This window comes from Protopterus annectens, chromosome 13.part0 (assembly GCF_019279795.1).
Source record: "Protopterus annectens isolate FY-2018-M chromosome 13.part0, PAN1.0, whole genome shotgun sequence".
Lineage (NCBI taxonomy): Eukaryota > Metazoa > Chordata > Ceratodontiformes > Protopteridae > Protopterus > Protopterus annectens.
In genome coordinates, this window is record NC_056747.1 from 739849895 (window position 1) to 739863140 (window position 13246).

General features: G+C 44.9%; 1 protein-coding gene across 2 annotated transcripts in view; it reads right to left on the reverse strand.

The window, feature by feature from the left end:
• Positions 1–13246, reverse strand: part of FLOT2 (flotillin 2) — a 1587019-nt gene that overhangs the window by 570693 nt on the left and 1003080 nt on the right. For both annotated transcript variants that reach the window (XM_044054428.1, XM_044054427.1), the window contains exon 7: positions 5487–5606. In XM_044054428.1, the coding sequence (XP_043910363.1) occupies positions 5487–5606 (120 nt within the window). The remainder of the gene's footprint in view (positions 1–5486; positions 5607–13246) is intronic.

Here is a 13246-nt window from a genome sequence, read left to right on the forward strand (position 1 = left end):
TTGGTTTTGGTGCATGTTTTTGCATTTCTAGGATTGAGCTAGCATGCCTTACAGGACTGCAGAGGCAAAGCCTGCCCGAGCCTTGGAGAATAGAGGCAGGTGGTAGTGTTTGGTGAAGATGTGGCAGCTTCCAGAATGTCCCTGGTGGGTGCTCCTCTAAGGAAGGCAGTGAAAGTAGAGGCTGCCCTAGTAGAATGTGTTCTGATAGATTTAGGAGGAGCTTTTCCATGAAGTGTAGCAGAATTGTACGCAGTGAGATATCAACTTAGAAAGGGTCTGCTTGGAGATAGGCTTCCCCTCTTTTCTGAGGCGAAGGCAACCAATAGCTGACATGTCTTCCTAATGGAGTTTGTTCTGCCCAGGTAGTATCTTAACTGTCTGTGCACATCCAATGTGTGCAGAATTCTCTCCCCTTTATTCTGAGGGTTTGGAAAAAAAAGTGGGGAGATGAATAGACTGGTTTAGGGTCACATCTGATACTACCTTTGGCATGAATGAGGGATTAATCCTGAGACACACCCTGTCTGCATGGAAGATAATGAAGAGTTCAGTGGCCATGAGTGCTTGAAGTTCTGACGCCCTCCTAGCTGAAGTAATAACCAAGAGGAAGGCGGTCTTCCAGGAAAGGTGTTTTAGGTCTGCTGAAGGAGCTGGTTCAAAGGGAGGCAATGCCAGTTTTTCTAAGACATAGTTCAGGCCCCAGGCTGGAGTGGGCGCCCTTCTAGGGGGCCTAATGTTAGATACACCTCTGAGAAAGTAATCAAAGGGTGAGAGAAGACAGGCTGTTCAACATGAAAGTGTGCTGAAATGGCTGAGGCGTGGATTTTAATGGTGGAAAAGGAGAGGCCCTCGTTAAGTAGCCCCGCTAGGTAGTCCAGAATAAGTGGAAGGGATGAATGGGAGCTGTTGTGACCTTTACAGAGGCACCAGGAGTTGAATCTTTTCCATTTGTCTGAGTAAGATTTCCTGGTGCTGGGCCTTCTGGCTTCCTTAATAATGTCTAAGACCTGAATGCTCAACTGTGGGTTATCCCTGGTCCCTGGAGGATAAACCATGCAGAAAGTTTGAGTGTGTGCAGGCTTGGGTGTAGAATCTCCCCTCTGGCTTGGCCAGGAGGTCTGCAGTTAACAGCAGGGATTTGTAAGGCTCCTTGGTCAGGCTGAGAAGCAGGGGGTACCAATGCTGCCTGGGCCACTCTGGTGCTATAAGGATGGCTGTTGGTCCTTCCTGCCTTATTTTGAGCAGTACTCTTGGGGGTGAGGGCAAGGGGGAAAGCATAAATGAAGAGACTGGTCCATTGGAATGAAAGAGCATCCCCACTTTCCAAGCTAGGGGGTGGAACTCTCTTGTGCAGAATTTTTGCAGCTGATTGTTGTGTTGGGAGGTGAAGAGGTCCACCTCTGGTGTTCCCCATGCCTGAGCGATTTGGAGGAATGTCCCCTTCTGGAGTTTCCACTCGTGAGGGTCTAAGTAGTCTCTGCTTAGATGGTCTGCTAGGGTGTTGTTTACTCCTGGAATGTACTGGGCTATCAGGTGTAGGCCCATGGATGAGGCTGTCTGCCAGAAGATCATGGCTAGTCAGCAGAGAGGGTAGGAGTGTGCCCCCCCCCACTTGCTGATGTACCACATGACTGTGGTATTGTCTGTTTTTATGAGGAGAACCCCTGGTTTTAGGTGGTCTTGGAAGGATGTGATAGCCTTGTGAACTGCCATAATCTCTTTTAGGTTGATGTGCCAATGAAGGTGCCCGAGGTCCCAAGAGCCTTGGGTGCACTGGGTGTCTAAATGAGCACCCCACGCTAAGTCTGAGGCATCTGTGCTGAGTCTGGCCTTGTGGAAGGTAGGTTAAGGGAATGCTCTTGTTCTGAGTGCAGGCCTCTGCCCACCAAAGAAACTCATTCCTTATGCATGGAATGAGGGGGAGAGTGGTCTCCATAGATTGAGAGTGTTGGCAGCAAAGGTTCTTTAGGTACCACTGGAGTTTTTCTCATGTGCAGCCTGACCAGGGGGATCATTAGAATGCAGGATGACATGTATCCCAGTGCTTGCAGAATTTTCCTTGCAGTGAGGTTTTCTCTGAGAGCTAACTGGGAAAAGTAATTTGGCAGAAAGCTTTGTTTTTCTGGTGAGAGAAAGGCTGTCTTGGAGGCTGTGTCTAGGAGTGCGCCCAAGAAGGTGATCTGACTGGAGGGGCTTAGGTTTGATTTTTTTTCCCGTTGAGAGTGAACCTTAAGGTTGTTTGTATAAAGAGCAGTTCTTGTAGTAACTTCTTTTTGTTGTCTGCTTGTATTAGGCAGTCGTCCAGATAAGGGTAAATCTAGATGTTTTGCTGTCTGCAGAAGGCAACCACTGGGGACAGGCATTTTGTGAAGACCATGGGAGCTGTAGATAAGCCAAAGGGTAACATAGAGAATTGAGTGTGTTGTGAACCTGTTCTGAAGCGTAGGTGTTTTCTGCAAGACTCCCTTATGGGTATATGAAGATTGGCATCCTTCAGGTCTAGAGTGGTTAGCCATACATTTTTGCCCAGGATTAGTAAAAGTTTTTGAAGAGTTAGCATTTTGAATTTTGGGACCTCTAGGAAGGTGTTTAGGGTGGACAGGTCAAGGATGGGTCACCAAGTGCCTTCTTTCCTTGGCACTAGGAACAGTCTGGAGTAAAATCATTTTCCTGCTTGCTCCTGTGGTACAGGCTCCACTGCCCCTTGGGCATGGAGTATGTGCACTTGTTTTAATGCTTCTGCCCACTGATTTAGAGGTAAATTTGGGTAACCTGACAAGGTTGGGACTTGTTGGAAGGTAAATTTGTAGCCTTGGAAAAATGATTTGTAAAACCCATTGGTCCTTTATTACAGACAGCCAATTTTGTTTGTAAAGGGATAGCCTTTCTCCTAACCTTTGAAGGGAGGTGGAGTACGAGTCATTGCACGTTCTTAAGAGTAGTGAGTGGACTTAGGACTTCCTGCTGTGGGAGTGGTGGAGGGCCACTGCTTAGTTTTTCGCTGGCCTTGGTTTTGTGGTCTAACTGGTCTGTCCCTGCAAGGCCTCCCTTGAGCCTGTCTACTGGGGGCTGGGAAAGACGAGTGCTTAGAGGGAAAGTTTCTGCTGAATCTGGGAGGTTGAACTTGGAGGAAGTCTTTTATTGTTTGACAGATTTAGCTTTATCCTCCATCTTTTTGATGACCTCCTCTGCTTTTGATCCAAACAAGTGGCCTTTATCCAAGGGGGCATCAAGTAGTCTAGATTTTACATGATCAGGCAGTGGCTGGTCTTTTAGCCATGCGTGCCTCCTAATGACTGAACCTGTCACAGTGGCCCTACTTGAGGCTTCTAGGGCATCGAATCCGCAGTGCATGAAGTGTTTAGCTACTTGGGAAGTAGAGTGCAGAAGATCTGCTAACTCCTTGGAAGTATTAGTGTCAGGTAAAGAAGAAATTTTTTGTTTCATAAGTTCCAAGGTGTGCTGCTGATATTTTAGCATATGGAGCTGGCAGTTAAGAGCTCTAATAGCTAAAGTTGAGGAGGTGTACACTTTCTTACCCCATCTGTCTAGAGCTCTTGAATCCTTGTCAGAAGGAATTGGGTTTTTAGATGAGCTAGCCTTGGGCCCCTTTGGGCCCCTGTGTGATGACCTCTGGATCTGCTGCAGAGTTTTTAAACAAAAATTTATGTGAATCCGGCACCCTGTAGCACCAGTCAGGTTTTCTATTAGCAGGGGGTAGGGCATCAGAGGTAAGGCTAGATTAATTGAAAACATCATTCATCACGTCCAGAATAGGAGGGATGGCCAAGGGTCTGTGCTGAGGAAGGTCTAGAAATTCTTTTATAGTCTTTTCTTAGACTGAGGATAATATTGGGCTTCCCAGTGGAAATGCTCTCTGAGTGTGTGTAGGATTTCCCCAAAAGATCCTTGGGGGGGGGGGATGGATTCCTCTGCATCAGAATCCTCAAAGGAGGTGAGGGGCTGCTGTTCTTCATCTGAATCAAGGTAGTTTGAAATTTCAGAATCCGGTTCTGTGTGAACTTCAGGGGAAGTATCCCTTTTTCTTTTAGAATGAGTGGTATGGCTACACCTGATGAAAGTGATGAGGTCCTCCACCATTTTCACAAACTGCATCTGATGCGGTGGAGGAGAAGTAAGATGGCGACCAGAGACTGGCTTCTTAGGGGTAATCTTGCTTTTAGACCTTAATAAATCCATTTTTTGTTGGGATGCGGTAGTCGGAGGCAAAAATGTTGTTTTTTGCCATGAATTGGTTGTGCGAAGAGCCTCCTTGGAAGCCGGTGCCTGTGTAGCGGCTCCGGACCCAACTGAAGCGGAGACAACTGAGGGCTCAGATGATGAAGCATTCCCCAGCGGCATACCAGACTCTGAAAGGGTCTCAGTAGAGGCCTGCAAAGGAAACGAGTTGGACATCAGGGGCTGCAAATGCTCCTCAATGAATTCCTGAGAACTGACTACTTGCTTTTGGGATGGGTCGTCAGAAGGCTTAAGTTTGTGTGGTCTGTCCCTTTCTTTATCTTTCTGTTTTTTGGGAATATCCACAAACTGCTGACCGACGGATGCCATTTCATAATGCAAGGAACTACTACAGAAATGCCTGGCTACAAATTCAGCTCTACGGCTAATAGTCCTAGAACTGAAAAGTGTGCAGAACTGACAACGGGGGGATGTCATGGTCTGGGCTTAGACAAGTAACGCACAAGGTATGGAAATCTCAGTGTGGTAGTTGTTTTCCACAGTGGAGACAATTACCGACTTTTTCGAACATTGGTTAGTGCAAGAAAAAGGTCCCCAACGAGCTACTTAGCTTTAGTCATTTTCGAGGGCAACTTCTACTGTGGCAATGATTGACCGGCACACACGCAAACTGCTTTTGCTTCGGGCTCCACGGCCAAAAAGACTGATGTTATGGCACAGGCTGCTCTCCTTTATACCACTGATGACCTGACATCAGTTCATAGGTGAGAGCAGGGGAAAAGCTTTACTCTGGTATTCGGGCCGACCGAGGACTACCGAGCAGGGATAACCCACAAGTGAAGACTGCAACAGTGAAACACGAAGAACATCGGACACTGACAAACACACTATCATTTCCATTTGGACCACTTATCCTATGTCTTCACTGCAGCTATACAGTACAAAGCATAAAAAAAGTAATGGAGGGAATAAGAATGAATCAGCGTTAACACTAACTACACTAAAATGATGCCAACAGCAATAAAATTTGAAGAAACTACCAATCAAATGGTCAGTTGCAATGTTATAAAACAATGGTCTGTTTCAGAAGGCACTAATCTGCATTACTTTTCCTTAAAATATTTCTCAATCTGGTTGACTTATCAAGAAAATGGTGATTTAAAAAGTCAGCTAATCAGTTTCTTAGGCGTTAGACTACAGCATCACAGTCTTGGATTTTTACATCTTACTCTAAACATAAAATCTGTCAAGGCTGTGCATAGGCAACCATAATACTCAACCCCTACCTTAGTATTTACTTCCTGGGTGAAGGATGCCTTTTGCATTTCAAATTCTCGCTTGGAGTTTGCTATCTTTGTATCAGCTACAAACTTAACATCCAACATTTCCTTTTTACATTCTGCTTCCTGTTTGAAGATAAGAAAAAGAAAATAAGGAAATTAATAATAATAAACATAACTTAATGAATTCACTGATGACAGAGAAGTGAAAAGTAAGCCAGAATGCACTTATGCTCTTAACAGCTGTTTTTTTTTTTTTTCTGGACAGCTATTTTTTGTGCCTAAATCTTGCTAGCCAAATAAAATACCCTGCACTTGCAATTTATCTGAAAAACATGCTGGGTGGGCCATGCATACAAAGACGTATGCTACATATCACCAATACCAAACGAAATGCAGCATTACTTTCTTGAACCTTTGGGAAGAAACTTCTAAAAATAAATAGCTATGGCACTTTAATTTGGTAAAAGAAGCTTCCTAACTTTGTCACCAGATATTTTTTCTCAGAATTCAAAATGCAGTAATGTCATCAGAAGTACTCATAAATGCAATTTCTCTCACTCTTCAGGAACATACAAGTGCACAAGGTACTACAACAGTTCCGATAAGAGGAGGAAGAAAACTGGGCTAACACACTATGCGAAACATGGTGCTCACCAGCAAATTATCTTGCACCATCAAGTGCACAGATTAAGGACTAGTACAAGCCCCACTATATACAAAGCAATGTTATGTGCTATTTTCTGCTTTTCTAAGTGAGACAGCTGGGGAAACAGGAGTTTATAAATGCCTTAAGGCACACAAAACATGAGCAAAGTCAAAAACAGTCTGGCTTTGAAACCTACATATACAGAATAAACCTTGCATTATACACATTGATTCAGTATAATTTTAGGTTAAAGAACAACTACTATGACTAGTCGTACTGCCCTTAGCAAAAGGGCTGTATGAATCTCCTCTAATTATATATGGTATGATCTCTGTTATTCTCACTAGGGGTAATATATAATTATTGACCAATGGATGGGTAAAACGAGTATCACCACATGGGACAGGTTAATTCAAGCACCAAAAGGGAAACTGGCTAGGCTTAAAATGGCCCATAAGAACAGCTAGACTAGTACTTGCCAGTGAAATTAGAAGTTATGCACTTACCTTAACTTGGCATCTGTGTTTTCCATTTTCATTCTTCCTCATGAATGGCTTACAGATCTGATCATTGGACCCAACTTGGCCACATTTACAAGACTTGGGATCCAAATCTTGAGCTCTTCCCTCTACCCATAATGCTCTATTCCATCCCCAACTCCTCAGACTGAGTTTGCTGCTTTACTGCCAACTGTGTTACAGAGACAGAACAGACACAAGAAAAGATCAAGGCTCAAACCTAGAACACAAAGGTTCCGTTATCATCCAAAGATCCTTCTAGGAGTGACAAGGCTTGGAGAAGGCTGGGAGGGAAGGTGAGGAAGAATGAAAATGGACAACACAGACGCCAAGTTATGGTAAGTACATAATTTCTAAATCTGATGCTGTCCTTTTCATTCCTCCTCAAGACAGGATCAGAGTCCCCAGCTAGGTAACTCTCGGGAGGCTATTAAGGAAGGACTGTCAAACCAAAGGAAGCGCTGTCCAATTTGTAATGTGTAACAAAGGTGTGAGAGTCTTTAACCAACTGGCTGTAGCACAGATATTGTCAATGGAAGTTTTTGAATAGAAGCCAGAGGAAGTAGCCATAGATCAAGTGGAATGAACTCTAGGAGGACAAGGCAATTCCTTTTTGAGAATAAATCAGCAAAATACAAATCAGTAATCCATTTAGCCAGAGTAATTTTGTAAACTGCTCAACCTAAGCGGTTAGAGGAAAAGGATACAAACAGCTAATCAGCCTTCCTGTACTGTTTTGTTCTGTGGAAGATAAAAACATGGTTGTCTATGAACATCAAGATGATGCAGCATATATTCGCCCATATTAGTAAAGAATAGTTTGGAAAGAAAACTGGCAATTGTATGGACCAATTAATGCTAATGTCAGTGGCCATTTAAGCTAGAAAGGAAAGGCTGGTTCGTACAGACATTCTATCTTTATGGAAAATAATGCAAGGCAGCTTAGCCGATAAAGCCTGGAGCTCAGAAACTCTTTTTGCTGACGTGATAGCAACCAAAAAAATTGTTTTCCAAGAAACTTCATATTGCCTTTGTTTGTAGATTCTAAGAGTTTCTGAGTCAACCCCTGGAGGACCACCGTGAGATCCCAAGGAGGAGAATGATCCTTTATTGGAGGTCTAAGGAGAAAAATTCCCTTCATAAAAGCTTTATATAATCTGGAAGTTGCCAGAGAAAAAGGATTTGTTTCCAGCGTGCAAGTTATATATCGCTGCTAACTGAAGTTTAGTAGTAGAAAAATTAGTCTCTTCTTTAAAAGAGTAGTGAGGAAAAGAAGGATGGCCAAAGTAGGAGCTGAGAAAGGGTCCATATTTTCTTTGGAAGCCCATATACAGAATCTTTTCCATTTGCTTCTGCAGACTCTCTTTGCGGAGGCCTTCATGGAGGCCAAGATAATGTCACGAACTGGGGAAGTGAGCCTGGACCATCTTACATGAAGTGGAGAACCATGCGGTCAGCTTGAGGGTGTGGAGACTGGGATGCTGAATTTCTGATGGGCAACATAAGACATCCAGAGTAGGCTCCAGTATCCATGGAAGATGTTTCAAGTGACACCAGAAGAAGGGGAACTATACCAGTTTGCTTTCTGTAGGAAATACGGGATCAGTGGAAGGGGGGTTAGACATAGCGGAGACCAGGGGGCCAATCATAAATCAGAGCATCCCTCACTGACTACCCCGGAGGGGGACCAGAGTGAAGTACTTGCTGCACCTGTTGCTGATGGCAGAGACAAATAGGTCGCAGCAAGGCTGACCCCAGCAGCTGAAAATCATGTTTGTGACTGTTTCATTGAGGGACAACTCATGAGTAATCAGCGTTTTGGTTTTCCCCAGTATGTGTGTTGCAATTAGAAAGTGGTCTGAAGAGATCTCCCATTCCCAGACCCTTCTGGCCTCTCTGCACAATGGGCAAGAACAGTTCCTCTTTGTTTGTTGATGTACCTGACAAGTTTTCTCTGTGTATTGCAATAGTTTAAGGGGAGAATGCCCTGAAAGGCTTGCAACATTAGAAGGTCTGCTCTTATCTCTAGGATATTGATATGCAATTTGGTCTTTGAGGGGTCCACGTGTCTTGGACCATCTTTTCCTTGAAATCCCCCTCCCACCGTAATTGGGAAGCGTCTGTGGTCACTGTGGCGACTGGGGAGAAAGAGAACAGCCTGCCCAAAAACAGGTTGTCTGACTGGATCCACCAGCGGATATGACGTTTGCAAATTGGAGTGAGTTTTATGGGCACAGAAAGAAGCTGGTAAAGAATAGACCATTGCACTGCCAAAGTCCATTGCAGGATTTGCATGAAGAAACTTGCTAGAGGAACTAGAATAATGGCAGCTGACATTGACCCCCGAGCTTGCAACACTAGTTTTGCTGGAGGGGATTTACAAGACAGTTAAGTTCCACACCTGACTTCTGAAGGATGTGATGCGATGAAGAGGTAATGAAGCCACTTGAGTCATGGTATTCAGTTGAGTTTCTATAAATTCCAGAGTCTGTACAGGAGTAAGCTTCCATTTGGCAAAATTTATCATAATGCCTAGGGAATTGGAAATCTGAAGCAAGCAATCCATGGCTTGTAGAAGTTGATGCCTAATTGGGGCAGTGAGCAGCCAATCGTCAAGACAGGGAAAAACCTGGCATCCTTTGAGCCTCAGGTGACCTGACACGACCGCCATGCATTTGGTGAACACCCAGGGGGCTGTGGTGAGTCCAAAGAGCAGTGCTCTGAATTGAAAGTGATCAACTCCCAGCCGAAGCACAGGTGTTTCCTAGAGCACCTATTTATTCTGATAGGATAGTATGCATCCTGGAGATCTATAGAGTGCATCCAATCGTCCTGGTGCAAAAGACGCAGAATGGACTGAACTATAACCATTCGGATCTTTGATATCTTTATATACTGATTCAGACTCTCTAGATCTAGAACTGGTCTCAGGTCCCCTGTTTTCTCTGGCACTAAAAAGAAGTGGGAGTAAATTCTGGATCCTACTTGTTTGGGTGAGACCTCTTGAATGAGTTTTTTGTAGCAGCTTTCGAACCTCTTGAGCTGCGTATTCCTTCTGACTGGGTGGAATGTCAGGGAGTTTCTTACTTGTGACAGGAAGTGGAAGGGAAAAGAATGTAGTAACCTCTGGATATTATACTTTGCACCCATGCATTGTTTTTAAGATTTGTTTTCCAGAACCACATTTATCTAACCACATCGCTGAATCCTAGAAAAAGAGCACTGAGGAGTAGTGACTCCAATGGCAGACAGAGTCTTTCCTTCCTGCTCGCTGCAGGTAAGTGTATCTTTCACTGATGGCCCAAACAAGGAGGAGCCATCAAAGGGGGAATTAACAAAAAAGACACCTTGAAAGGTTTCTCAAAATCACATAGCCTCGCCCAGGCATATCTCCTAACGGCAATGCCTGAACTATGCCCTCCACTGTGTGGGAGATCAGCCTCATAAATGAATTGGAAACAGATGAAAGAGTAGTCAACTGAGGAGAAAACTTCTTGAGATCCTCCACAGACACGGACTCAGTAAGAGAGTTTGAAAGCTCCTTGATCAAATCTCTCTGTAAGCAAGTAAAGTGCCAGGTAATTTAATGACCTCAGTGTGAACATGGCTGAGGCATTGATGCGCTTTCCAAATCTGTCCATCGCTCTGGACTCCCTGCTCGGTGGATGGACAGAGAAGCTCTGCTCAGCTAGCTCCTTGTTAGTGGCTGCCGTCACAACAATGGCATCAACAGGGACCCCCCTTACTTGAGTGGGGTCTGTCTGATGGAGGGACTAAAAACTTATCTGGGCATTTGGGGATAGGTTCAACAGAGTCTCGTTCCTTCCAAGCCTGGTGGGAAACTAAATCAATAAGTTCATCCACTGTGGGGGGGGGGTCACCTAAGACAAAGATGGGCCAGCCCTGAAAGCCTCCAAGAACAGTGACTCCTCAGAAGGAGCTTGGGAAGACCAGCCACCCTTCATTTTAAGGATTATCAGAATGTCTCCAAAGCAGATATCATCAGGTGGTGATCGAGGGATCCTTCTGAGTCAAAGTTGGTGTCTTCCATGGAGGACTCCATGGGGGGGGGGGGTCTATGTGCCTCCTCTTGCACATTTTCTTCCATGGTACCTCTTCCGTGGGGGTGTTCGGGAGATCTGTCGCAAGAAGGGGGGAATCCCACTGGGAGTGTGGAGGCCTCCCGGCGCTGGCTGACCCTGAGGTGCAGAAATGAAGGGCTCAAAGCTTGATCCTGATGCAGGGTGAGAGGTAGGACTAGAGATATGAGAGGATGACTCCCTATATAGAGAGGTCTTTTCTACTACCTGGAAAGCTAACTGACCCAGGGACACCTCTCCCCCTTTCTTTGGAGCCAAGGATGAGAGGTCAGGGCCAACCCTGGATCCGAGCCCCCCACAGAGAACTGGATGTAAGCTATCAAGAGCTGAGGCACCAAGGGGAAGGGTTGGATTTGACAAAGTAGGAGCCGAACCCAACCCCTCATACCAGGTGTCAAACTCTTGGATCAGATACTTGCCATGATCTAACATCAGACAGAGCCAGTCAGGGAAATCACTGGAGTTGAGGAAGGGAGCTTCCTCATTTCCGATGCTGACCTTCTCTTTGATCTTGGATCCTAAGACTCTGAAACCACATGTCTGATCAGAGAAGGAGACAATACTGATTTGGTCAGGGGCACTCATGGATCCGAGAGGGGATGGAGTTGGCAGGACCCCCATCTGGATATGAGCCTTAAGAAATCTCCTTATCATCCTGTCTATAACTGCCTCAGTCAAGCTCCTAGAGGATCTGGATTATGCCACAGATGCCGGCCTGAAATGCTTCCTAGGAGTTTTACACAACTTTGAGGGCAAAGTTGGAGAAAAGTACAGTTTTGTACCTACCATAAATGTAGATGTCCGATAGGAATGCATCTGCAGTCCTTACAAATGGGTTGTCCTGTCGTCAGGCAGCCCTTCGGTCGGCCGGATTCCAAAGTCTGTGTCTGGCCTCGGCTGGTGTCGCACTTCACCCGACGTCATAGCTGCAGTTATTCGGGTATAAAGGCATCAGCCGACGCCATTTTCCTCAGTGTTTCTTGCCCCAGATGCCAGGTGCCCTCTTGGAAGGCTAAATTTGGATAAATGCCAATGTTTCCAAATAATAGAGAGCAAACACAAAAATAAGCATGTATGTACATATATACAAACAAATACACCATAATAGATCCCCCCCAGCTAGCTATAAGTTGGGCAAATACCCTAGGAGTACCACAGAGGGGAAGGCGGGTGGGTAATCCTGACTGCAGATGCATTCCTATCGGACATCTACATTTATGGTAGGTATAAAACTGTACTATGTCCTTCAAGGATGCATCTGCAGTCCTTACAAATGGGTAGAATACCATAGCCAAACTAGGGGAGGAGGAAAGAAGAGATTATGGTGTAGTTAGGATCCCCTGCAAAACAGCAGTGGCAAAACCTGCTCGGGATCTAGAGTATAAAGGTAAATTATAATGCTTGGCAAATGTATGCACGGAGGTCCAAGTAGCAGCCTCTATAATGTCTTTGGTAGCCACTCCTCGTAAGAAAGCTGTGGCAGTGGCTGTAGCCCTTGTAGAGTGAGGCCTGATGTTCTCTGGAGTTTTCTTTCCATGATAGGAGTAACAAAATCTAATGCAATTTCCTATCCACTTGGAGACTGTCTGTTTTGAAATTGCTTTTCCTTCCCTTCCTGTTGCATATGCTACCAGTAGCTGGTCAGTTGTTCTATTGCCCTTGGTCCTGTCCAGGTAGTAGCGTAACTGTCTATGTACATCCAAGGTATGCAACAGTCTTTCTCCCCTGTTCTGTGGGTTGGGGAAGAATGTAGGTAGGTGGATAGCCTGATTTAAAGACACTCTGGATACCACCTTAGACATAAATGTAGGATTTGTTCTCATGGACACTCTATCTTGATGGAAGATCAGGAAGGGTTGCACTGCCATTAATGCCTGTAGTTCAGATACCCTTCTTGCTGAAGAGATTGCCAGCAGGAAAGCAGTTTTCCATGATAAGTATTGTAAGTCTGCTGTTGCTGCTGGTTCGAAAGGAGGAAGTGTCAATTTTTCTAGTACAAAGTTCAAGTCCCATGCTGACAATGGTGGTTTCCTAGGAGGTTTTACATTTTTAATTCCTCTCAGAAACTGCCTGAGCAGAGGATGTGAGAAGACAGGAGGATCCACTCTGTATTCTGCCGAAATAGCTGATGCATGTATCTTGATGGAAGAATAGGACAGGCCTGTGTGGAAGAGCTCTGCCAAGTATTCCAGGATGTTGGCTATGTTTACCAGTGACACATCTTCTCCCTTTGCAGTACTCCAAATGAGATATCTTTTCCATTTTGCTGCACAATTTTTTCTTGTTGAGGGTCTGCGAGCCTCAAGGATAATGTCTTTAACCCTTTGGGATAAATTTGGGTTAATTGATCTTATGTAATGTTCCAGGCAGTCAGCTGCAGAGTTTTCAGGTTTGGATGCAGGATGTTGTAGTTGTTCTGTGTTAACAGCAGTGGAACTAGGGGTAGTGCCCATATTTGTTCCCAAGACATGCTCCTTAGTAATGGGTACCAATGTTGCC